Source organism: Tiliqua scincoides, chromosome 6 (assembly GCF_035046505.1).
Source record: "Tiliqua scincoides isolate rTilSci1 chromosome 6, rTilSci1.hap2, whole genome shotgun sequence".
NCBI classification, from domain to species: domain Eukaryota; kingdom Metazoa; phylum Chordata; class Lepidosauria; order Squamata; family Scincidae; genus Tiliqua; species Tiliqua scincoides.
In genome coordinates this window covers 20188933-20212480 of record NC_089826.1, presented here as the reverse complement: position 1 = coordinate 20212480, position 23548 = coordinate 20188933, and the positions used below count along the sequence as shown (strand labels likewise).

Here is a 23548-nt window from a genome sequence, read left to right as displayed (position 1 = left end):
CCATCTTGCTCTGTCAGAAGACTAGTTTGGGGACAGCTAGGCCTCTATCAGTTGGGGGCCTCATTCATGTAATTACTGGTAGCCCTAGAAGCCTATTCCCTTTCTTATCAAAAGGCACATCCAGCCAGTCTATGAGCACTGAAATGTGGATAAAGATATACATCTCACAAAAGACTACTGATGCATACTTATCTTGCTTGCTGGATCAAGGCAATTATTTTGAGTTCCCTAGTTTTTTGCTCAGTGGCGAGGCATTTAAGATAAAGTTTACTCTAACACACACACACGCATGCGTGCGTGTGTGCGTGCGTGTTACAGGTAGAACATTAGCCACTGATGTTCTGCACAACAAAGGTAAGAATTAGGAGAAATTCTACATCATAGTGTGTTGCTTTCTAAAGAGGCAAATTAAATGCAATAGTGGAAGACATTAGGCTGGTCAGTAATTTCTTCTCATTTTACTTTTATTTCCATTATAATGGAAAATTAACATTTCCTTCTAAAAATAGTGTAAACATTTTGAAATCCATTGTATAAAGAGAATGTTCTTTTTTTTAGGCCCAAATTTTAATCAACTTTCCAGCTCTGACATAGCTGTGCCAGTGGGGCATGACCTGCATACTGCGGGGGGGGGGGGGAGATGACAGTCACGGAGGCCTCTTCAAGGTAAGGAAATATTTGTCCCCTTACCTTGGTGCTGGAGAGTTGGTTAGGATTGCACCCTTAGTTGTGTAAATTCTGAAAGTTTTGTATAAATTTCTTCCTTTATAAACATCAGATAACAGCAAAGAATCCAAAGGGACTGGCAACATCAGTTGGCTGAATACTTCGTATGAATTGTTTATGAACATTGAAAAAGATTCAGAACCCAATCCTATCCCCTCGCTATCTCCTATCCCTATCATCCCTATCCCCTATCCCCTATCCCTAAATCCCCCTATCCCTATTCCCTATCCCCCTATCCCTATCCCTATCCCCTATCCCCATGCCAAAAGGGGGGGGCACAATTGGATAGCCTGCAGGAGGTAAGTAAAAACTTTTTATTCTTATCTCCTCGTAGACTATCCGATTGCCAATAGGTCTCCTCGGACATAGACCGCTTATTTTGGTGGTGTATATCCAAGGAGAGGAAAGAGGTGGGGAGATTTTAAAAGGAGGGGATAAGATCCAACATGCACCATTGCCACTGGAGCCACACCCTCCTGCCTCCTCTCCACCCTTTGTTCCTTCCCTCTCTCTGCCCAGGAATACCCCCATTCCTCCCACTCCTTCCTCTTTCCATGCCACTGCCTTCTCCCACCACTAACTCACCTCCCCAGTGGATGGTCGCCTTGCCACCAGCCCATGTACACAGGTGCCAGAGACTGCACTAACAACTTCATGCACTTGCTGGCAATGTCGGTGCGTGAGATGATGTTACATGATGCATGCCAGGTTCCTGGTGCTTCTGCCAGCCAAATGTGGCACTGCTATAGGGGTGCAGGCCACACTGGGTGATGCACACGGGGGTGTGACACCACTACAGGTCAACATTTTTTTAAAAATCTTGGTCTTTTTGAATAATACCATCATATGATATATCATTTAATGCAGAATTTCATCCAGAATGCAATGAAACAAACCAAATTGAAGTATCTCTATCAAAATTTGGTGGGCAACCTTCAGTCTCGAAAGACTATGGTATAAGCCTATAGCACCCGGTATTCCCAAGCGGTCTCCCATCCAAGTACTAACCAGGCCTGACCCTGCTTAGCTTCCAAGATCAGACGAGATCAGGAATGTGCAAAAGTTATAGCAAAAAAACAGTAGAGCGCGGCAATGGTGCATCACCACACCCATTGCCTGGGGCATTGCCCCACCCACTGCATGGGAGGGGGTCCATCATGGGGGTGACATGCTGGCCTCCTGTACCAGGTTATGCAAACCCTAGTCATGCCACTGGCCAGCAGATAGGATTGAGCTGTCAGATTTATTTTAAAATGGATACTTGTACTTGAAAAAAGGGATTGGACAGATTTAGGGAGGAAAAGTTACAAGCCATGATGGGTATGTGCAACCTCCTGGTTTTAGAAGTCAGTTACCTCAGAATATCAGGTGCAAGGGGGTGGCAACCAGGACGCAGGGATCTTGTTGTCTTGTGTGCTCTCGGAGGCATTTGGTGGGCTGTTGTGAGAAACAGGAACCTGGACTAGATGGACCCTTGGCCTGATCCAGCAGGGCTATTCTCATGTTCTATGTGCAAGCACTTGGCGGATGATACATGCCGCGCCTGGATGAATTGATGAATGTACACTTGCATGCTGCATTATGTTGTTGCCTGCTTTCAGGACCTGTTGAATGGGAATTGAAAGACCCTTGCCATTGCCTCACAGTGTCTGGTAGGCAGTGTGCTGCCATGGGGATTACAAGTCATTAGTCTCCTCCTGATCAAGCAAAGCCTGGGGGCAGTTCTCAACTAGAGTAGCCACACCAATCTTTTAAAGGCAATGCCAAGTTTTTGATTGAGAATCTGGCAAAGCTATTCCTGGGCAGTTCTTGGGCTCTGAACATTTTAGAGCAGTGTTTCTCAACCAGTGTTACAGGTACCACCACTTGAGCTGGTGTCTGGTGGTACCCGACCAGCAGTGAAACCAGAAACGTGACACAATGAACACCGGAAGGAGGTTCCAAAGTATGCTTTTCTACTTTTGAAAAAGCCCTCCCATCCACCCTCAGCCTATTACTGGTGTTTGTTTGTATCACATCTGGCCTCCCTACCTAGAAGTAACAGGCAATGATGTCATCACCAGTTACTTCTGGTGGTACTTCAAGTAGATGGACCATGTGAAGTGGTACGGCAGAGGACAAACCTTGAGAAACACCGTTTTAGAGTGATATAATCCTTCAGTTATTCCTATTCTGTCCCTTCTTTTTCTCTTGTATATGTGTTTGTGTCTTCTAGAGTGTAAATGCAAGAGTGGAGTCTATTGATTTTAATTTTGCTTTGTGCAGCTTCTAGCTTTTTAGTTGTCTAAGAAATAATAATAATCCCAGATGAAACTCATTGGCTTAAGTTATTTCTGTATGATAAACACAACTGCATGACCCCAAGCGAATGGGTGTTGTCCTTTGCACTGTATATTTCATTTCTAAATGTGAAAAAGACACGTACCTGGAGGATGTCCACAAATGCACTTTAGGGCTACTGCCAAGCTGCTGAATAGGTTTTTTTCCCCCTTCTTCTTTTTAGAAAAAGGAAATCACCCACATGAATTAAACAGTTCGCATAAAGAAGGTGATCAGAAATTCTGCATTCTGAATGCATAAAACCAGCTATTACAGTTTTGTTTAGATGGGTTGTACCAACAATAAAATTTGCTACTGATGAGCTCTGTTTAATGCACAAAAGAATTCACTCTATTAACTCAGTTCACTTTACCAGGTGTAAGCAGTTTTCATCCAATTAGCGTTGAAAGCAAGAGAAAAACATCACATACTGGTGCGGGTGCTTCGTTATTCCAGAGTAGAGGTCACCACAAATGGTTAGACACATCAAAACCTAAACTGCCAAGCTGTTATGCAACTCTGATTCTCTGATGAGCGGAGGAACTTCAGTGCTTCAGAGTTATGGAAAGAAAGGCGAAAAAGCATGAAGACGTTTGAACTATCAACCTGCTAATTTTTTCAGTTATCTGATCATTGGTTGTTCTTATTCTACGGCTGAATTGAAATGTCCCCCTTTTTTCTACCACATTTTCAGACTACAAAAGGGGAGCAATTTTGCAATGTCTTGGGTCAGGACTGAGAAGTTTCTCAGAGTTTGGCATTTGTCACTGAAGACAAGTTCTAATCATGGGGAGAAGGGGCAGGACTTTAGGATTGGATCAGTATGGAGTGGGGCTAAGGATACAATCCTAACCAACTTGCCAGTACTGGCATAGCTGTGCCAGTGGGACATGTGCTGCATCCTGCAGTTGGGGGGAGGGCAGTCATGGAGGCCTCCTCAAGGTAAAGCAATGTTTGTACCCTTACCTTGGAGTTGCATTGCCCTTACCTCAGTGCTGGAAAATTGGTTAGGATTGTGCTCTAAATGGCATGCTGTCACATGGACTATGTCCATTTGAAAAATAAAGACTGTACAGGATGTCAGAGTATGCAGACTGAGCATGCTAACCTTCAACCTGCACTGTGACTGGAGGAGAGGTATACATGTGCCTGTGTGCATGCTAAAGAAAGAGAAGGATACAGACAGGGTTGTATATATATGTCCTTTATGCATATGCATGAAGGCTACTTGGGCAGGAGAGGATCATCTAAGATCCTCTCTAAGAACACTAGTGTGCAGCAAATGGTCCACAGGTGTGCCACAGGAGTTTTGGGGAGGGTCATTTATTAGTAGGGCCATTGCGGGATGCCAGCCCCCACCAGCATCATGGTGTGCCTTCTCGGGACCCAGTCTTATCCAACTTTCCACCACCGGTGCAACCGCAATGCAGCCCCGAGATAAGTAAACCAATGTTCCCATACCTTGAGGAGGCCTCTGTGAATGCCTCCCTATCACAGGATGCAGTGCATGCCCCATTGGCATGGCTGCACTAGCACTGGAAAATTGGACAGGATTGGGCCCTCAATTGTCAAAAAAAACTGATGGTGTGCCTTGACAATTTTAGTGCCTTCTCAGTGTGCCATGAGATGAAAAAAGGTTAAAAATCACTGATCTGAGACTTTTCATTTTCATTTCTAACTTCCCATTTCTGGGCATTGAAATTGGTGGGGGCATCTCAGGTCCAGAGTTTCCTGAATAAAACTGATTTATCTGGACCCCCTTCAGTCTGTCATCTTTGCTGAGAACTAGGTAGGGAAATTGTATGCCTGTTGGTCATGCTGGATCTACCAGTTTCATCCAACACCATTGACCATGGAGTCCTTCTGGGTTGGGACTCAGACACTGTTTTAGAGTTATTGAAGATTTTGGTCCTTCTTGGCCATCAGATCTTGAAAGGTGATACTAGGTGATTCCTGTTCAGCACTCTGACCTCTTGTTAGTGGAATGCCAAACTGCAATCTATCCCTCATGCTATTTAACATCTGCATGGAACTGCTGGGGGGAGATCACCTGTTGTTTTGGGGTTGTGTGCCACCAATATATAGATGACACCCTGATGTATCTCTCTGTGTTGTCCAGTCCCAAGGAGGCTGTGGACATGCTGGAATGCTGCCTGAAAGGGGGGGGGGAATGGATGAGAGTTAACATGCTGACATTAAATCCAGACCAAAGAAAGGTCCTTTTGATTTGGAGAACAACAATACAGGTATTCAAGTATCAATGAATTTGGAATGGGGTTGTATTCTCACCACAGGAATAGGTTTGCAGTTTGAGTGTCCTGGGTTCTCTACTACTCCAACATAACCAGGGAGCAGCAAAGACCAAAGGGGAGTTTGCCCAGCTTCGGCTGTTGTGCCAACTGCAGCCTTACCTGAGTCAATCAGACCTAGCCACTGTAGTCCAGACACTACAAGTGGATTACTGTAATGCACTCTACATGGGGCTGCCTTTGAAGACCACCCAGAAACCACAGTTCAGAATGCAGCAGCCCACATGGTCATGGAGGCATGGTGATTTGGTTAACCCCAGTTAATCCCTGCTAACTGGGTAAGAGGCACTTTTTCAAGTGGGTGCTCCTCTTTTATTTAGCAGGGGGAGAGTAACTGGCCCACCTCACCCCAGCACTGTCTGTTCTAGTGGCTGTCTGCTGGTATTCCTTTGCATAAGAACATAAGAACATAAGAACAGCCCCACTGGATCAGGCCATAGGCCCATCTAGTCCAGCTTCCTGTATCTCACAGCGGCCCACCAAATGCCCCAGGGAGCACACCAGATAACAAGAGACCTCGTCCTGGTGCTCTCCCCTACATCTGGCATTCTGACTTAACCCATTCCTAAAATCAGGAGGTTGCGCATACACATCATGGCTTGTACCCCATAATGGATTTTTCCTCCAGAAACTCGTCCAATCCCCTTTTAAAGGCGTCTAGGCTAGACGCCAGCACCACATCCTGTGGCAAGGAGTTCCACAGACCGACCACGCGCTGAGTAAAGAAATATTTTCTTTTGTCTGTCCTAACCCGCCCAACACTCAATTTTAGTGGATGTCCCCTGGTTCTGGTATTATGTGAGAGTGTAAAGAGCATCTCCCTATCCACTCTGTCCATCCCCTGCATAATTTTGTATGTCTCAATCATGTCCCCCCTCAAGCGTCTCTTTTCTAGGCTGAAGAGGCCCAAACGCCGTAGCCTTTCCTCATAAGGAAAGTGCCCCAGCCCCGTAATGAGCTTAGTCGCTCTCTTTTGCACCTTTTCCATTTCCACTATGTCTTTTTTGAGATGCGGCGACCAGAACTGGACACAATACTCCAGGTGTGGCCTTACCATCGATTTGTACAACGGCATTATAATATTAGCCGTTTTGTTCTCAATACCCTTCCTAATGATCCCAAGCATAGAATTGGCCTTCTTCACTGCCGCCGCACATTGGGTCGACACTTTCATCGACCTGTCCACCACCACCCCAAGATCTCTCTCCTGATCTGTCACAGACAGCTCAGAACCCATCAGCCTATATCTAAAGTTTTGATTTTTTGCCCCAATGTGCATGACTTTACACTTACTGACATTGAAGCGCATCTGCCATTTTGCTGCCCATTCTGCCAGTCTGGAGAGATCCTTCTGGAGCTCCTCACAATCACTTCTGGTCTTTACCACTCGGAAAAGTTTGGTATCGTCTGCAAACTTAGCCACTTCACTGCTCAACCCTGTCTCCAGGTCATTTATGAAGAGGTTGAAAAGCACCGGTCCCAGGACAGATCCTTGGGGCACACCGCTTTTCACCTCTCTCCATTGTGAAAATTGCCCATTGACACCCACTCTCTGCTTCCTGGCCTCCAACCAGTTCTCAATCCACGAGAGGACCTGTCCTCTAATTCCCTGACTGTGGAGTTTTTTCAGTAGCCTTTGGTGAGGGACCGTGTCAAACGCCTTCTGAAAGTCCAGATATATAATGTCCACGGGTTCTCCCGCATCCACATGCCTGTTGACCTTTTCAAAGAATTCTATAAGGTTCGTGAGGCAAGACTTACCCTTACAGAAGCCATGCTGACTCTCCCTCAGCAAGGCCTGTTCGTCTATGTGTTTTGAGATCCTATCTTTGATGAGGCATTCCACCATCTTACCCGGTATGGATGTTAGGCTGACCGGCCTATAGTTTCCCGGGTCCCTCCTCTTTCCCTTTTTAAAAATAGGCGTGACATTTGCTATCCTCCAATCTTCCGGTACTGTGGCTGTTTTGAGGGACAAGTTGCATACCTTAGTCAAGAGATCTGCAACTTCATTCTTCAATTCCTTAATAACCCTTGGGTGTATGCCATCAGGGCCCGGTGACTTATTGATCTTTAATTTATCAATGAGGTCTGAAACATCTTCTCTTTTAACCTCTATCTGACTTAACTCCTCGGTCAGGAGGGGCCGTTCGGGCAGCGGTATCTGCCCGAGGTCTTCTGCCGTGAAGACAGATGCAAAGAACTCATTTAATTTCTCTGCCATCTCTAAGTCTCCTTTTATCTCCCCTTTCCCTCCCTCACCATCCAGAGGGCCAACCGCTTCTCTGGCGGGTTTCCTGCTTCTAACATATTTGAAGAAGCTTTTATTATTCCCCTTAATGTTGCTGGCCATGCGTTCCTCATAGTCTCGCTTGGCCTCCCCTATCACCTTCTTACATTTCTTTTGCCACAGTTTATGTTCCTTTTTATTCTCCTCATTAGGGCAAGACTTCCATTTACGGAAGGAAGCTTCCTTGCCCTTCACAGCCTCTCTAACTTGGCTGGTTAGCCATGCGGGCACTCTCCTGGATTTAGTGGAACCCTTCTTTCTTTGCGGTATACACCTCTGCTGGGCCTCTATTACTGTTGTTTTAAGCAGCCTCCATGCACTCTGGAGAGACTGGACTCTTTTTACCCTCCCTTTCAACCTCCTTCTAACCAGCCTCCTCATTTGAGGGAAGTCCGCCCGTCGGAAGTCAAGTGTTTTTGTTCGAGATTTGCCTGGTATTCTTCCCCCAACATGCACGTCAAAACGGATCGCAGCATGATCACTGTTCCCCAATGGCTCAGTAACGTTTACATCTCTAACCAGGTCCTGCGTACCGCACAAAATTAAATCCAGAGTCACCTGTCCTCTGGTGGGCTCCTTGACTAGCTGATCTAAGCCACAGTCATTTAGCACGTCAAGAAATCCGGTTTCCTTATCGTGACCAGAACACAAATTGACCCAGTCAATATGAGGATAATTGAAGTCCCCCATGATTACAACCCTGTCCCTCCTTGTCACCTCCCTGATCTGTTTCCTCATTTCAAGGTCCCCATCAGATTTCTGGTCTGGAGGACGATAGCACGCCCCCAGTATTACATCGCTGCACAAGCCTGGTAATTTAACCCACAGAGATTCTACGGTGGAGTCGGACCCACCTTCAATCTCTACTTTGCTGGATTCTATCCCTTCCTTAACATAAAGGGCCACCCCACCTCCAACACGCCCCTGCCTGTCCCTCCTGTAGAGTTTATAGCCCGGGATTGCGGTATCCCACTGATTCTCCGCATTCCACCAGGTTTCCGTTATGCCCACTATGTCAATATTTTCCCTTGTCACCAGACATTCCAGTTCTCCCACCTTTGCTCGTAGACTTTGGGCATTCGCATAAAAGCATTTATACACGGAATGCCCCAGGATGGGCTGCTTATTCGCTCCTTTGTCCCCGCATCCTCTCATTGTGCCAAACCGTTTATCACATCCCATCACCCTACCTTTCCCAATTTCTTCTCCTACCCTGCCTTTGTCTTGTTGTTCTCTAACCTCCCCATCCTCATCCCATAGGGATGAGGAGTCCCGAACCGGATGCCCCTCGGCTCCTGTCGGCCTTCCCCCAGGGATCAGTTTAAAAGCTGCTCTGCCACCTTTTTAATGTTATGCGCCAGCAGTCTGGTTCCATTCTGGTTCAAATGGAGCCCGTCCCTCTTGTACAGGCCCCGCTTGTCCCAAAACGTTCCCCAGTGCCTAACGAATCTAAACCCCTCCTCCCTACACCAGCGTCTCATCCACGCATTGAGACCCCTGATCTCCGCCTGCCTAGCTGGCCCTGCGCGTGGAACAGGTAGCACTTCAGAGAACGCTACCTTTGAGGTCCTGGCTTTCAGCTTCCTGCCTAAAAGCCTAAATTTGGCCTCCAGGACCTCCCAGCTACACTTGCCCACGTCGTTGGTGCCGACATGCACCACAGCCGCTACCTCTCCCCCAGCACTGTCTACTAGCCTGTCTAGACGAGAAGTGATGTCCGCAACCTTCGCACCAGGCAGGCAAGTCACCATGCGGTCCTCACATCCGTCGCAAACCCCCCTCTCTGTGTTTCTAATAATCGAATCCCCCACTACAAGAAGCCCCCGACCCCCCTCCCGCCGAGGAGTATCCCGAGTGCACTCGGATACGGGCCCATCCCCTGGAGAAGGGGTCCCCCCTAGGGGATTGTTTCCCTCCTCTCCAGGATGACGTCCTCCAGTCCCGAGACTTCCCACCCGGGCAGCCAAGGAGCTGCACGCCTGAGGTTGGGACGAAGTCTGATCGTCCCCGGAAGTCTCCCCACGGTCCTCCTCTGGCTGCCTGCGCTTCTCCAGGTCGGCCACCAAGGCTTCAAGGGAGCGGACGCGTTCCCTGAGAGCCTGGAGCTCCTTGCAACGAGGACACACCCATGACTTATGCCCAAGAGGCATATAATCATACATGTGGCACTCGATGCAGAACACTGGATAGCCCCCACCCTGCTGCTGGCTGTCTGACTGCATAGCTTTTTTGTTGTTGTTGTTGTTTTATTTAGGGGTCCTTTTAAAAACCGTACACTGGATAGCAGCCCTCTTCTCAAGGGAAGAGGAAGGGCAGTGTATGGGGCCCTGGCCTCCTCGCCCTGCTGCTGAACTCGCCCAGATGCTAAACTCTTGTGCCTTACCTGGCACTTAGTTCCCGAGGCACTTGGTTCCCAGAGGCCACACGCGTCTGCAGAGAGCCTCACGCGATGTCCCGCCTAGCTTTATACTCCTGGCTGGCTCCTCCCCCCTCCTTCCTTCCTGATTGAATCTTTTTAGATTGTGAGCCCTTTTGGGACAGGGAGCCATTAGATATTTGATTTTCTCTGTAAACCGCTTTGTGAACTTTTTGTTGAAAAGCGGTATATAAATACTGTTGTTGTTGTTGTTGTTGGTTCTGTCAGGACTCCTGTGGCTGCACTGACTGATAGCTTGCTCAGTCAGGTGAAATTCAAGGTGCCAGGTTTGATGTTTAAGGCCCTTTAGAGTTTAGAACCGGGGTAACTGAAAGGCTGCCACTTCAACCAATTCCTTTAGGTCTTCTGGAGGGCTCTCCTCTGTGTGCTGCTACTGGCCGAGGCTAGCCTGGTGGCAACTGGGATTGGGGGTGGCTTCTCTGTGGTAGTACCACATTTTTGAAAATCCCTTCTGAGTTGAGAACTGCATTTGCCCTGTTAGCCTTCTGATGGGATTAAAGACTTCTTTGTTCTTCCTTTTCTCTTTATTTGTTGCTTAGTTCCTGTTCGTGGTGGTGGTAGTGGTGGTACAGGTGGGACCTCAGTACCCTCAGATTTGACTCAGCACTGAGACCAGGGTCCACCTTTAAATGCCTTGTAATGAGGAAAAAAAGCACCAAAATCCAATTTCCTACCTTTGCACTGTTAAATTATAATTTCCATTAGATTCCATTATTTCATCCCATCTAGTAGCTGAATGTGGTATATACTGTCTATACTAATGCATTCTGAGGTGATAATGGGGGAACAAAAAACCCAGAAGTTGGCCTTTAAAACTATTTTTTCACTGCTTTGGTAGCCACTGATTATTATTTTTTAATCCACTGGGTGTTCTGGAATGGAACCCCAGTGGATAATGAGGCACAACCTGTACTAAACTTGTGCTGCTATTTTATTGTATTGTAATTTTTAATGCTTTTAATTTTTGATTGTATTATTTTTAATATTATGTCATAAACTTTTGTAAGCATCTTGAATGCAATGGGAAGGGAAGGCTATACATACTGTAAATAAATAGATTTCCTGGCACTCTTTGAATTTTACTGGCCACTGAGAATATTCAGGAACATACCATGACAGCAGCTCATTCACATCCCAATCCTGAGCTGCCTGGGGCGCCCAGGCTCAGCGGCACCTAGAACGGCTGCCACCGGATCCTGCATGCCCCGGGCTACCGTGGGAGGCACCTCAGGAGAAGGGGATTTTCATCCCCTTCCCCCGGGTAAGGTAAGCAGCCCTGCAATGGGGCTACTCACTTTACCGTCGACCTTTTCAGCGGTAAGGTAAAGGCGCTCGTGTAGGGCGTGGAGCCCTCCATGAGCGCCTTGGATCCTGTGGAGTGGAGCTCTGCAGACCTGCCTGCCTCCCTCCCCCAGGCATGCCTCCAGCCCACCCCCTGCCCGCGTCACACCTCCGCATCACACCTCCCCCCACCCTCTCTTCACCCCCGCCGGCCTCCCCCATCCCAGTAACGCTTCCTCCCCACCCCCATCCCCGCTTACCATGCCGTGGCCCGGCTGTCCGGGAGACCGCCGAACCGCGGAGGCTGGGCAACCGCCCCACGCTAGCCCAGCACTAGCTGGCGCCGGGCTAGCACAAGCAGGAGCCTGGTGGTGAGGCTCACAAACATGCCTTACGGCACATTTGCAACAGTGCTCGGTGGCACGGAGCCATGCCGCTGAGCACAGGATTAGGCTCTCAGTTGTTACCAGAGGCAGCATATTATGCCAGAAATCGTCCTAAATCAATACAGTATAAGAAAGATATCCAGGATTCTTATGATGCATATTTTGGTGAAATTCCTCTTGCTTCCATTTGAGCTGGCCAAACTTGTGTGCAACAGTGCTCATCACACGTCATTTGTGAATCTGAAATCAATAACATATTATGACCTCAGAAGAGAAGACATAGATTTGTTTAGGGAGTTTTACAGCAGAATCCAATATAGAATGCGTGTGTGTAATTCACTCAGCAGTGACCCTTTCCACCCCACGCACCAACCAACAGCACTAAAAGAACATTCTGTTTGTGAACCGAGGGCTGCTGCAACTACTCTGCAGAAATGTTCAGATGGTGTCCCAAAGCAATCATTCAAAAAAAAAATGTCACATCTCTCCTGCCTGGTTAAAACTGCTCTGAAATGATAAGTCCAGAAATGAGATACTGTGGCATCATGCATATTAATGTCACCACACACCAAATGGGCAACACACCCACACTGCACTTCCACCCGCCAGTATCTCCATGGAGAAGAGAGTGGCGGCATCTGGCAGGCTCTTTGGAGAATACCGAACATACATGTTTTTGGAACTTTGTACAAAAATTGGCATTTGCAAAATTGTGGCCTGCTGATCATCCATAAAACACTGGCCTTTGGGCCACCAAAGTCATAGAATCTGGTAAGAAAGACAGAAAGCACATCTTCCAAAGAACAAAACTGGGACAGAACTGAAATGGGATACATTTCACAAGCATTTCCTTTCCTCCCCATCCCCCCCCCCCAACATGCTGAAACCACTTTTGAACACCAGAAAGATTTGCTGGAGAACGTTCAGCTCAACCACAATTAATTCCACTTGTGTTGACAATACTGAAGTGAAATAAACTTTGGCTACAGTCCTGATGGGCAACCTAACCCTGAGCTGCCTGGCATGCAGGACTGCTATGGCACCAAAAATGGCTGTCCCAGTATCCTGGACACACCGTATCCTGGGCACAAGTGAAACTGAACTATATGGTGCATTTACTCATGAGAAAGCAAACTTGCCTTAATCCGTTGGAAAGGGCAGGCTGAGAGGAATCCAACAACACCAGAATGGTTCCTATGCAATGAATGCAGCCCCCCAAAAACACCCAAGAAGTCCCACCCTCCAAGCAGACAAATATATTGAGCCCTATGGAAAGTGAAAGTAAGCCACATGGTCACGTTTACTCGCGAGTAAGCAAATGTGCCTTGGCTCCTGGTCAAGTCAGGCAAAGGAGAATGCCAGGTTGGCTGCATGGTCCCAAGCTGATGAAAGTGGAGCTCAGCAAATGCTCCAGAAGGCAGCACCCCCCAAAGAATAAAACAGGCTTCAGCTGGTAAGGTCCATTTTATTTGTTTTTAGACTTGTAAAGCCAGGTGGGTCCTGATAGTGCTATGCTTGAAATATAAGAACTTACACTGAACTGGGCACTGGGGAGGGCTGAAAATCTCACTGATATTTTTGGTGGGGGGGCAGGCAGGCTACAGAGAAAATTCACTTGGTGAAAGAGGGCTGGCTTCCCCTTATTTAATTATTTGTTTTTCTTTAATTTAATTATTTATAATTATTGATTTTATTTTGCTTGATGATGGCACTTCCAGCCATGACATCACTTCCAGTGGGTCCTGGACAGATAGTCATTCTAAAAATTGGGTCCCAGTGTTCAAAGAGAACCACTGCCTTAACTCAAAACAGGCCAATGAGACATCCTGTGGGGGGGGGGGGATAACACCCTAGTGACCAAAATTCTGGAAATCATGGCTTTTAGGAATAATACCTGGTGCAGAATTTTATTCATTGCTTGTGGGGACATATTCACTGCATTTATTTTCTGACCATTATTATTATTCATTTCATGTCATGACTATTACTGTCTCACCTACCTCACAGGGTTGTTGTGAGGACAAAATAAGGGGAGGAACCACCCTGAGCTGCTTAGAGGAAGGGTGGTATAAAAAGTGAATGAACGAATAAATGAATGAATAATTAATTAAATAAATACATAATTAAATTAATTATGTCATATGAGGTGACAAAAATGTATGGGCCCCAGCTGTCAAATAACCTAGCTATGCCACTGGTGAGACCTTCATTCATTCATATAAGTTCCATCTCTGATATATGCATTTAGGTAAATTTAGGTAAATTTATTCAAATTTTAAATGTAAATTAATTCTTTTTACCTGGCCCCCAACATAGTGTCAAGGAGATTATGTGGCCCACCTGCCAAAAAGTTTGGACACCCCTGCTCAAGAACAATGGTTCCCAAACTTTTAGCACTTGGACCCACTTTTTAGAATAAGAATCTGTCAGGACCCACTGGAATTGATGTCATGACCAGAAGTGATATCATCAAGCAGGAAAATTTATAACAATCGTAGGCTGCAATCCTACCCGCACTTACCCAGGAGTAAGTCCCATTGACTATCATTGTTATAAGCATATACATTGTAGCCTGTTAAAAGTACAGATGTGTCAGATTTCCCCCAATTGCAGTCACATACCATAGTAGCATCTAGTCTAACATATTAAAAACAAAATATTGAAACAAATGGGGACCCACCTGAAACTGGCTTGCAATCCATCTAGTGGGTCCCAACCCACAGTTTGGGAAACACTACTCTAGAGACAGAGACAGGAGACAGAGAGGCACCTTATCAAGGGTGATAGAGTGCAGCTGTGGATCTCCAGTTGGGAGGCGTAAGACCTATGAGGGGTAGCAGCCAGGCCAACTTTGAGAAGGTTCTGTTCGTCAAGGGTTCTGATTAGACAGTCCAATAAGTATGAAATCACCTCAGCACCATTAGCATAAGAAGTATAATAACGAGTGTTCAGGGGGTGTGAGTGTTCCTTGTTGGACAGAGTTTTGGGTGCAACATCCTGCATGCGTGTGAGCTCCATTGTCCATCATGGGCACCTGGCCCCATAGGTGGCCCTGGAGCTAAGAGATCTACAAGAGTAACTGACCCAGGTGAGAGATAGGTAATAATCGGTATTAATTAATAGGTATTAATAGAGATAGTCAGCTAGCTTTATTATTTTATTGCTGATATGTTTCCTAGATGTTTATGCCTCTAGCATTTGCTGCCTTATTGTAGAGTGTGTAACCTTATGTACTTAATAAACTAAAATATCTTTTACTAAGTTGTTTCATTGTCCGTTGGGGACAAAGTTTCAGAATCCTGCCTAGCCGTTCAGCAAGTTACCAAGTGCTCATTGAGGTCTAGTAACTTGAGGACTGAGGCTTTAATTGGAGAAAGAGTGGGGCAGAGCCAACACTCAGCGAAGTAGCAGTGAACTTGCTCCCGGGGGGATTGCTAAATACATGTGTTTTTCATGTGGCAACTTCATGTGCCAATCTTCTTGGCAACTCTTCATTGCCAAGAAGATGGTACAAAGAGCTGAGAGCTTGAACGGGGGAGTCTTTTGAAACAGGCAATTTCAAAGATTTTTCCCCGTTTGCTCTGTGCTGAATCACATCATATCCCGGTTGCCATCTTGGAGAAGATCCGGAAAGCTAGGAAGTCCGTCTCCCACGGCCTAGATACAACAACATGACAGCTAAAAAAGCTTTAAAAATGTGAGTAACCTTGGCTCATTAAAAGGCTATAACAAGAACTGCAATCAAGAGATTGGAAGGAGGAAAAGATAATTTTAAGATTATTTATGTTGGCTGGTAGCCACCCAGAGGGGAAATGAGCGAATCTGGATTTAAAGAAACCCCTGCTGGAGTAAACACAAGATTTCTTTTCCAAGCATACCATTAAACAAAGTAATGAAAAATTAATCTTCTACAGCTGAAATAATTTTCACTTTCACTTTCCTAGCAAAAAACCTTGATTCAGGCCTGGTCATTTAAAGGCATACTATCCTAATTTGACTGTGTTATTGACCTGGATTACTGATCCACCCTTTTTGGAAGAAGGGATGCAAGATAAAGATTTGGATGACTCTCTAATTGTTTGACTGATTTGAAATTGTTATTGATTGGACATGGAATATTGATTTATACCTTTTGGATCCAAAAATTGGAAATTAGCCCTGCAAGAAGTGGCTGGATTTGATATTGACAAAAATGGCATTTAAAAATTTAAAGGAGGTTAGTAAAAGCCAGTCCTTATTAATGGATTTATAAGGTCCTTGATGGATTTTAGAAGTGAAATGGAGCAACAGGTCAGAAAATTATCTGAACAAATGAAGCAAACAAATTCCTCCCTGATAAGCAGGCAGGAATAGATTACAAATAATAGACAAGAAAAAAGAATGGATCAAATGTCGAATGAAACTAATGAAGTGGAGTATTTTGAAATGAGACAGGAGACGGAAAAAGCAACCGTCACTATAAGAATTAAGAATTTTAAGGAAGAAAAAAGAGGGAACATCCAGAGAGCACGCTGTCTCAAGAAGAGGAAGAATTTTTGGATTAAATTCAAAAACAACAGAATGAAGAAAAAGAAAGAAAAAGAGAGAGGGGCCAAGAAATTTAAGAGATTTAAGAAGAAAAAGAAGAAATGGAAGGAGCAGTGGAAGGAAAACACCGTAAGACAGAGAACAAAGCAGGCACTAAGACAGAAAGTTAAAATGGCTGAAAAACAAGTAGAACTTTTTTTTTCTATTGTAGATATTAATGGATCAATTTTTTTATAGAAATGAAGAGTATTTTATTAATCATATTAAAGTAGATGTAAATGAAAATTTGGAATACAAATATTGCGAAAATAATATAAAGAAAGGGGTTATTTTTTAAAAGAGAAGTTATATAAAATAATTTATAGATGGTATTTATTTTAGAGAAAATAGTAAAAGTGTACCCTGGGTCATCAAACAAATGTTGGATGAGTAAAGAATTGAGGGAATTTTTTATTATATGTGGTGGATAGGCAAAAAAGTAAAGAAATTTTGGAAAATGATACATGTTATAAGAAATATTGAACTACGTATTACCATTTTAACTGGAGGCATTCCTCTTAAATGTGATATTAGAAACTAAGAATCAGACAAGGAAAATTTTATTTTAAGTTTTAGCTTAGTGGTAAGAAGACTGTATAAGTAAAAATTTGAAGCCTTTTTATGATTGGATAGATAATTTTAGAGAAAAAAATATTGATTGTTTAGTTAAACTATTAATCAGTAGATTAATAAATATGATAATTTTTGTACTGATGAATAATCTCGTTGGGCAATGTACGTATGTTGTAATCGATGGCCAATATCCTCATGTGTAACCTGTGTAGTCCCAGCCCTAAGTTTATCCAATGTTCCTTACCTGTATCTGTAATAAATAAAGTATTGCAAAATAATAATAATAATAATTGGAGAAAGAGCTCAGTGCCTGCAAGGGATAGAATTAAGCCTAGAGGGTCTCAGTGTCCCTGGACTGAGGCACTGGCATGTACAGGGCAGTGGCAGTACTACTGGGCAAGGGGCCTTGAGGGCTTTAGGGTTTGAAAACCAAGAACCCTGAGCACCCAAACCCCCTTTGTATACGACACTGAGACCCAATCCTATCCAACTTTCCAGTACCGATGTAGCCCCTAGGTAAGGGAACAAAAGTCCCAATACCTTGAGGAGGCCACTGTGACTGCCCCACCACCACTCACGCCCCATTCTCATGGCTGTACTAGCACTGGAAAATTGGATAGGATTGGGCCCTAAGAGAGCATGGATGCAAAACACCTTGAGAAAGAATGTTGCAGAATTTAAAAAAAATGTAGATTTTGTCTGATACATTTTCGTTGCCTAACATCATACTACCAACTAATTCTATATGTAAATAGCAGAGAGTTATTATCTCAGTTGTTACTGTTGCACCATGCACTCGAGTCCAGTGGTAGACAGTATTTTGACATAGTACTTGTCATTTTTTTTTTTTTTTAGCCATGGCTAAAATGGCTTCCAGAAAGTGACAAGTGTGATTTACACTTTTTCTACACACAAAAATTAATGGAAACAAATGGCATTTCTAAAAACAGATTCCCCCATCCATTTCCCCTTGTCCATTTTGCAGCATTTTTGTTACAGAATGAATGGAGTCTAATGCAAACAGGGCCCATTTGTGAAAGTGAATGCACGTTCATGACATATAGTTGGCCAATCTGGTTGTTTAGTGTAAGGGCTTGTGCAACTCAGCTTATCTCATGATGCCCTGATGCACTGTACTTTTCTCCCTACTCCACATTATAGGCTCTTGCTGGTAGAAGAATCTGGAAACACCGCCAGTGGTTCTTAAACTTTTTAGCAGTGGGACCCGCTTTTTAGAATGATAATCTGTTGTGACCAATCAGAAGTGATGTCAGTAACCTGGAAGTGATGTTATGGCCAGAAGTGACATCATCAATTTAGGCTTCAAACCTAAGCCACAATCAGTCAACGGTCCCATCACATAGCGCACCCATGCTGTTATTTTGCATAGCTCGGTATTCAAACTTGGGAGTCAAAGCAAAACACAAACTTGGATCCTTCTCCAAACACACAGCCCTCCCCCCTTCCCAGTGTCTCATCTTCACACCTATTCAGGGCAAAGAACCATGCCTCTCTCACACTAGACATTATAGATAAAGAAAATGATGTATACCTAGTTATTATGATTTTAACTGTAGTGAGGATCTTATATGTTAGATATTGGAAGGATTCTAAAATATTAATGAAAAATGAATTAATAGAGAAAATAATGAATGTGATGGAAATGGACAGACTTTTAGAAGTTTTGGATTAACAATGAAAATGACACAAATTGAACAAGGGGAAAAACCCTGCTTGGTTGAAGTTTTAGAAATATATGATAGGGCATTTAGATGATTATATTACATATATATTTGATATGATATGATACATGTATGATGAATGAAAAAAGAATATTAAGAGGTAAATTTAGAAGAGGAATTGATCAAGATATGTAAAGATTTATTAGTTTTAGTGATATATGATAATGATATATGATTTTCTGCACCCTTTGTGTTTTTTGTGTAGTGAAGCGTGTTATGTTTTTTGTGTTATGTGTATTTGCTTATAGTTGTTTTTGAAAAATAAAAAAAAATTCTCTGTTTGTAACATCATTTCAAGACACTGATGGATCAAAATATCACATAGGACGTTATTTCATCAAAATAAATATTTATAACCATGCAGGTACATGCAGTACTTTGCAAGCTACTTACAGGCTGAGTGGATCCCTAATTCCTGCATTTCATTGAAAATATTCTAGCATTAAACTGGTATAAATGAGCATAGCATTCGTTTCCATGCATACTAAATGCCTGTTTAATGACCTTTGAGTGTTCTTTTGTATCCATAATATTTTTCTAGCATGCATTCGTTGGGCAAGAAAAACTGATAATGAGAAGATGTAGTAGATATTGCTGAGCAAACTGTACTGCACAGAGTACACACTAAATGACCTTTAGATTCACTGAATGGGCAGTTTGCATATGGAACAAGCACCCTTCCTACCTTTTCATCCTGAAAAAACAGCAATTGTACTCACTTTGCCAAAGAAAACTGCAACCAACAGGAAGCTTTCACTTTTAAAATTGTTGAAAATAACTAGTCCTTATGGTACTTTGTTAAAAATATAAAAAGGGATTAAATATGCTAGACTGATCTGCTAAGAAATATTGATTTGATATTAATTGAGCAATTGATTGAATTTCTGGAATAATTGTAAACTTGGAACTGCTGATATTCTATGGACTTGTATGAAAACCATTCATAGTCGTTCTTGATGCCTCCTGTCTTACATGATAACTATCTTACAGCCCAATCCTGAGCTCTGCACACTGGGCACGGTTGAAAACGTACAGTAAGGCATGCCTGCGTCACTCAGCACCAGGTCAGTGCTGGTGCCAGCTCAGCACCAGTCCATGCTGAGCCCAGCGCCAGCAGGAATCCCGCTACATGCCGCCTGGAACAAAAGAAGAGCTCCACACGGAGGATAGGTCAGGTGGGGTAGGAGGAGGCGTTCTGGGAAGGGGGGAGAGTTGGAGAGGAGCTCTGCTCCACTGGATTCTGAACCTCATGTTGGGCCTTCTGGCGTGACACAGGGCCTCTCAACTCTGCACCGACAAAATAGCCACTGCAGACTTGAGTAGCCCTATTGCAGGGTCTGCACTCTTACCTGGGGGAAGGGTGCAAATGTTCCCATCCCATGAACAGACTTTGGCAGCTGCCCGGAACCCATAGGAACTCCTCTGGGCGCCGGGCAACTCAGGATTGGGCTGTAATATGCCTAAGGTGGAGAATAAGTGAGACACTCCCAACAGAAGAACAGAAAAATACCATGTATGAATATACAATTATGGTCAAATAATTTAACATGTAAATGACGGTGGGGAAATATGTTATCAACTTAATGAAATCTGCAGTTTTTTCTCATCTAGTGGAACATTCTTAGCAGGTAAATGTAAGACATAGGTATGATAATATAAGTGCCATTATGTTCTTGATCTTGTGGGAGCAGAGGAAGAGGAACATTGTCAAACTCGGCAAATGTTGAGATGCTGAACAAAACTGGACTCTGCTGGGTTCTTTCAATAGGCCGCTGTGAAAGAACATACTTCTGTCTTCCCTGCCAACATCTCATTATAGAGCCAGAATGGGGAATTCCTTTTAGATTATAGTGTGTATTAATAAAAACGACCCAAATTATGCATTATTTCACCTACTTTTGTCAAATTTAGCAACATGACTTTAGCTGTGTTTAGGCAGAGAAGACCTATTTAAATCCTATTTTTATGAAATAATGCTCCCCATATGTGCCGTGGTCCACTCCACTATATATTGTACAAGCACACAACAGTGGCAGCTCCAGCTGTTCCCTAGGCAAAAAATTGCCTAGGCAAAAAAATTTGCCAAATAGGAGTCTGAAATAACCTTGCAGGAGTTGGATGGAATCAAAAGTAATGGCTCTGTTTCCAGAGAGCAAGGCTACTGCGGTCAGCAGTGGGGTAATTATGCAGTTGATAACAGAGTGCTATCATCAACATCTGATGCACAATTTGTGCACGTCAGCCCACATTAGTGTATTGTTAGTTCAGTTTTCACACATATCTCTTTTGTCCCTTATTTGTTTGTGGAGAAAAAAGTGAGAAAATGTGATATATTTGTATATTTATCATCACCCTGTATGTTTTGAGTCAGTCTCATGAAAAGAGATGTAAATAAAGAGACTGACTTTGCCATTACATCCCACTTTGATACTATGGTTAACTGTGAACACCAGCAAAACATACCTGAGTACATTCTAAAATTCTCATCCAAATACCACCCTAGATTGGGGAAATTGGTGTGGTGTCTCTCCAGCCAGACCTGCTGCCATCACTTGTTTTTTTCTTCTTTTTGTTTTACTATACCCCCGGGATAGACAAACATATTTTTAGCACTTCTTCATGGAGATTGAATTCTAAGCTACTAATAATGCAGCACCATAACATTATTTGAAAGAGAAAGAGTATAAGAAACAGGCAGCCCAATCCCAACCTGCACTAGAATAGGCTGGCCTGAACCATATCCAGCGCAGGTTAGGAGGTGGAAGGAGCACAACTCAGAGTAAGGAACTTATGTCCCTTTACTCTGAGTAATGCCCCAGCCATTGCAATGGGGCTGTGGGGATCTGCACCAGCAAAATTGCTGGTGCAGATCCAAGCAGCCCAGCATAATGCCGGGCTGCTCGGGGTGGGGGTTAGGATCTGGCCTAAGTGCCGATGGCCAGTCACACCCCAGGCCCAGTTCGCCCACTGGCCTGCCTGCTGCCTGCCTTTCTCGCACCCCATAACTCCCCAAGCTTTTTTGGCAATAATACACTCTTTAACAAACCAATGCTTGCAGGAGGGATAAGGACGGTGACAGAAACCTCATGTCCTGCGAGTGAAGAACTACTTCATTTTTGCACTAGCTCTTGTTAGGAACATTTTTAAATTAATGGATTCACAGTTGTTCCGGCAATGTTTTCCCTTCAATTACTTAGGGCACAATCCTATCCAACTTTCCAGCACTGACATAGCTGTGCCAATGTGGCATGCACTGCATCCTGCAGTGGGAAGGCAATCAAGGGGGCCTCCTCAAGATAAGGGCATGTTTGTTACCTTACCTTGGGGCTGCATTGTGGCTAGGACAGTGCTGGAAAGTTGGTTAGGACTGTGCCTTTATACAACTTCCTTCACAGCATAGGATCTTGTGTAACTGACCAACTGTCATAGCTGACCTCTCTCACTTTCCATCAGTCCTGACTCTCATCACTTCTATAAGCCAATCACATTGCTTGCCCAATGCCACCAGTCCTGAGGGAGTTATATTCCACAAACGGCCAATACAAGTACTATATTTTACATTCCTTCTGCAACCCCAAGCTGTCACCTCTCATTCTCATCACTGTATTTTTTCAAAAGGTTCTCCATTCATATTATAATAGAGAACTTTTAAAAAGTTATTTCAAAACTTTTAAAAATTTTTAAAAAGTTAAAGTTGTTTACACATTGTTGCATAATATTGCCCATTTCATTACAGTCTGAAATTTTTTGATCTTGTGATCTGGATTTAAGACATCATAAATTACCCATTGCTGTTCTTTTTTTTCTTTTTCTTTTTAAATAATTACAGCAATACCTCCAGTATTGCTACCAAAGCAGCTACCACGTTTTCCAGACTCACAAAGAGAGTCTGGTCCAACAAGAAGCTGACGGAACATACCAAGATCCAGGTCTACAGAGCTTGCGTCCTGAGTACACTTCTGTACTGCAGCGAGTCATGGACTCTTCGCTCACAACAGGAGAGGAAATTGAGCGCTTTCCACATGCGCTGCCTCCGACGCATCCTCGGCATCACCTGGCAGGACAAAGTTCCAAACAACACAGTCCTGGAACGTGCTGGAATCCCTAGCATGTATGCACTGCTGAAACAGAGACGCCTGCGTTGGCTCGGTCATGTCGTGAGAATGGATGATGGCCGGATCCCAAAGGATCTCCTCTATGGAGAACTCGTGCAAGGAAAGTGCCCTACAGGTAGACCACAGCTGCGATACAAGGACATCTGCAAGAGGGATCTGAAGGCCTTAGGGATGGACCTCAACAAGTGGGAAACCCTGGCCTCTGAGCGGCCCGCTTGGAGGCAGGCTGTGCAGCATGGCCTTTCCCAGTTTGAAGAGACACTTTGCCAACAGTCTGAGGCTAAGAGGCAAAGAAGGAAGGCCCATAGCCAGGGAGACGGACCAGGGACAGACTGCACTTGCTCCCGGTGTGGAAGGGATTGTCACTCCCGGATTGGCCTTTTCAGCCACACTAGACGCTGTGCCAGAACCACCTTTCAGAGCGCGATACCATAGTCTTTTGAGACTGAAGGTTGCCAATACCTCCAGTAGCATTGGGGATATTTTCCATGTAATTTGAGCACTGAGCAAAATTTGAGTATTGAGCACTGAGCACAGACCTATAGCAGATGCCACTACCGATGAGCCAGGAATAGGTGCTGACTGCCCCAGTGCTAACCAGAATGCACTGCTCTCAATGGCTACAATAACAGTTAGTCATAGCTAGGATGAAGTCCACTGTAGTGAAATAGCATGAAAGGAATCCGCATTATGGGAGCATTGCTATATTTCTTATTTTAAATTATTTCCCTACCTTCCACACTTACTGAGATTAATGTGATGTCATATCAGGATTGCTTTTAGGACAAAGAGAATTTTGAAAGA

The 23548-nt window shown here is 44.2% G+C and overlaps 1 protein-coding gene across 1 annotated transcript in view; it reads right to left on the bottom strand.

Annotated features, from left to right (window-relative positions):
- The window catches only part of BANK1 (B cell scaffold protein with ankyrin repeats 1), a 260530-nt gene that overhangs the window by 186757 nt on the left and 50225 nt on the right, over nt 1-23548 (bottom strand). Inside the window, exon 4 of the mRNA XM_066632324.1 lies at nt 77-84. Coding sequence (XP_066488421.1) covers nt 77-84 — 8 coding nt within the window. The remainder of the gene's footprint in view (nt 1-76; nt 85-23548) is intronic.